Source organism: Sinohyriopsis cumingii, chromosome 7 (genome assembly GCF_028554795.1).
Source record: "Sinohyriopsis cumingii isolate HCF-2022 chromosome 7, ASM2855479v2, whole genome shotgun sequence".
Taxonomy (NCBI): domain Eukaryota; kingdom Metazoa; phylum Mollusca; class Bivalvia; order Unionida; family Unionidae; genus Sinohyriopsis; species Sinohyriopsis cumingii.
In genome coordinates, this window is record NC_142967.1 from 897,501 (window position 1) to 901,360 (window position 3,860).

A 3,860-nucleotide genomic window follows, 5' to 3' on the forward strand; every position below is an offset into this window, starting at 1 on the left:
TATATTAAGGTATTAGTTCACGTTCAGAAGCTTTAGCACAACAATCGTTGAGGCAGTCCGAAATTTTATTTATCTATATCTTCATTCGCAGGGAATTCATGGACTAAAATTACAAGCAAATGTATGCTACAGAGATTATTATCAATATTTATTTTGATGGTTGCTTAATAATCACCGTATCTATTTAACAATATGAGATAACAAATTCAAATATTTCTCGACCGAAAGTTACAGCTTAGCTGTGACAGAAGTTTCAAACAGTATTAAAATGTAGCAAGGAACGTTGCAAATACTGCACACTTTAAAAGGAAAGTAAACTACATATGTACAAGAGAAAATCATATATTTTAACTCTAACCAAATTTAAGTCATCATTAAAATGGTCACTGAAAATTATTAAAATGTAACGAAATCAGAAACCACATAAGCATAGTCCAAGGGTCTGATATAACACTAAGTGAAAATAAGTAAGGAAAAAATAAACAATTTTAGAAACTTTATTTCTAAATGAGATATTTTTCAAATTTTAAAAATAACTCGACCGTATTAATCCATCTTGTCCATTTTAAGACACTACTATCACGTGATTATGCAAATATCCAATTCTTAAAGCATTGGAACAGCACATTATGTAATATAATACATGTATATTCCGCTTCATTAACGTATATATTACTTATTCAAAAATGTATAATGATGACATACAAAAAATACAGATATATAACAACACCTTTGCTGAATATACCTTCAACCTTAGGGCATCAATGTAACAAATTAGCCGAGTTTAATTGCATACAATTTCGTGGAGTCATTTGTTAAGAGTAATTGGTTTTTGGTCCTGTTGAATGTAATAGCAGCTAGGTCGTTTGGTAAACCAGCTGCAAGTATCTGAAGAATAACGCCATCTGGTGATAACTGATGAATATTCTTAGACTTATTTCCCACAACATATACATTATCATCCATGTCTAGAGTGATACTATCGGAACCCTTCAGATTATCAGGGCTGTAGACAAAGAGACGTCTTCCTGCCATGTCAAAGCAGAACAGTGAATTCGTGCCCCATGTTGAAATGTAGACGCGTGTTTTGGACGCATTTAGAGCAAGGTAGCTGTTATTCCATGCACTGTCCCAATACTCATGGTAAGACGTTTCCTCTCCTCTGTCGCTAATGACACTCCAGTAACATTTATTTCTAGCTGAGTTAGGTCCTGACACAACGATACTTCCCTTTCCAGAAATAGCAATACCCCGGCATGGCAGTCTGGTTTTAATCATCCGGGTAGGTCTAATTGTGTTGTCTTTTACTGTTAAAAACTGAATATGATTCCGATTCCATAGGGACACTGCCACTTCCTGACCATCAAACATTCTCACGCTCCATGGCTTGCCTGGCAGTGAGTAGCTCGATATGCTGCGAAATAAGGAATCCAGCAGACAGCATCTATTATTGTAGGTATCTATGAGCATAACTTGATCTTCTGGTAGGCATAGTAGGTCACTATAGTAGTGCTTCTTATCATCTGGACCTTTGACATCGAAGACTCCAGATACTTCTAATGGGCAGTGCTTTTTGGGCTTATTGACTCTTGTCATAGAGAAATCCAGACTTTCTGACTTTGTCACAAGTTTTGCGATTTTACCCTCCATCACAGACTGTAGCAGGGGATCAACTTTTAACTGCAACGTGATCTTATCGATCTTTCCAAACTTCGCATGGATCTGGTCACTGTAAGACGTCAGCTGTGATTTTGTCTTGTTAGTAATCAGAAATTTCTGAATGTCGGTGCCGTTTCGGTTAACAACCTCTAGCACAGCACGGGAATTTCGAATAGCATTTATTAATGACAGACATGCATGGTTTTCTTCTTGTTTTTCTATCATCTCTCCTTTGTAAATGATGTTTCCATCCATTTTTATTTTCCTCTCAAATTCGTCAAGCGTATCGTTTATTTTCTTTCTCAAATCTTGCATCATTGCAGTTACGACATTCATTTGACATTCCAGATTGTTTATGTTTTCGTTATTGATCTCGGTGAACTTGTTGAGGTGATTTTCAAGTGTTTTCAAGCTTTCGATAATGAATCCGGGATCTTCTTCTTTCAATAGTGTTGATGCTTCGGCCTTCAACTCTAGAACACTATCACAATTTCTGTGACTCGTACCACAGCAAACTACACAGCAGGAAAATTTGTGATTTGTACAGTAGAATTTTATAATTTCGTCCTCATGATCAGGGCAGTTGAATGCAGTTGCATACTTCAAGGCATTTTGTGGGCTGCTAGTGAGCTCCTCGATAGAAATTACGGAATGTGTTCTTGTCGCTTTTAGATGCTGGTGAAGAACGTTACAGTCAACGCACATTGCCTCTTCGCAAACCACACAGTAGCTATCCGCTGATTTCATCACATCTCTCGATTGACACGCGTCGCATGGTCTGGTTACATTCACTTTCAATTCTGATGAAATAGAAAGTAGGACCGTATTTATTGGCAGGTGAGAGGTCCAACTTTCTACCGATGTTACTCTGTGTGGACGACGAACAACAGTTTGACACACTGGGCACTCAATTTTATCTACATCGTCAATGTTTGTAGCCTTGGATTTAATATATAATTTGAGACAATTTTCACAGAAACAGTGCATGCACGCTAACTGCCGTGGTATATTAAACGCTCCGAGACAAATAGGACAGCCTGGGTTCTCATCAGCACTAGCAACTGCATCGGAGGTTGCCATTATTGTCGGTTTCACAGATTATATAACCGGAAATGGCCATACGATGTTTAAATCATCGAATTTGAGCAACGTCTATGTACATTTTAGATCCACACCTTGACGCTATATCTTCCTGGTCCGAGTGTAGACTGGTTCGTATTCAATATTATACTAGGCACTTCTAACACGCATTCAGTGCGTTTGTCTAAACAAATTGTGTCAGCACATTACCGATTTTGATCAGTTGTCACAATTACTCTTTTTGTGTGTAGTTTTGCAGGAAAAAAAGAGACTGCCTTGAAAATGGAGAAAAACGGCCTAGGTTTCTATCTATCAGATGAAATCACACTTGTCACATTCTCCCTGTGTTACCAGTAGGATATTCACCAAAAATCTACAACTGCTTTTTGGTTTCAGAATATATTTAGCAGACTGAAATCCTTACACTAAGAGTTGTGTATGATATTATTTTACCTTTACTCTTTTGTTTATAACCGATTGTTTCCGTTATCGGTTTACAGTCTGTGTGGTAGAGCTATTTCTTTATCAATATATCAAAAGAAAAAAAAATTTATCCGTAAGGTATTTTGAACCTGTATCTACAGTGTGGTGAGTAGTAAATGGGGCCACCCTAGGGACAATGGGACTTAGCATTAAAAACACCCCTGGGCCACTCTAGGGACAATGGAAATTTAACATGGAGAAAAATCGTGGGTCACTCTAGGGACAATGGGAATTTAACATAGAGTTTGGGCTTGTCTAGGGACAAGGGGAATTGAACATGGGAATAGAGTTTGGGTTTGTCTAGGGACAAGGGGAATTGAATATGGGATTTTTTTTTTTTTAAAAAAAAGTTATTTTAAATTTAAATTTAAATTTAAAAAAGGGTAGGCAATGGAAAGGCTATCTCTTTTCGAGAAATATGGCTGGCCCTGAAAAGGGCCTTTGGGTTTATGTTAATGTATCCATTAACATAAAGGGTACCGCATTGGTCTTCTTCTTGTCCTTAGGCTACGTTTCACTGTAGGACCGTAAATCAGGACTCTTTTCAGGCATCCTTGTCTTTCTACGTAGATCCTACGTATCCACAGACTGGTGTTTGTCCTGTGGACAACGGTCCACTTGGATCGGACATACATGGG

The 3,860-nt window shown here is 37.7% G+C and overlaps 1 protein-coding gene across 1 annotated transcript; it reads right to left on the minus strand.

Moving 5' to 3' along the window:
- Positions 1-483: 483 nt before the first annotated feature.
- On the minus strand, positions 484-2,878 carry LOC149794623 (uncharacterized). The gene has a single exon (XM_089964231.1). The coding sequence runs from the start codon at positions 2,737-2,739 to the stop codon at positions 775-777; it is 1,965 nt and encodes a 654-aa protein (XP_089820357.1). The 5' UTR covers positions 2,740-2,878; the 3' UTR covers positions 484-774.
- Positions 2,879-3,860: the final 982 nt, after the last annotated feature.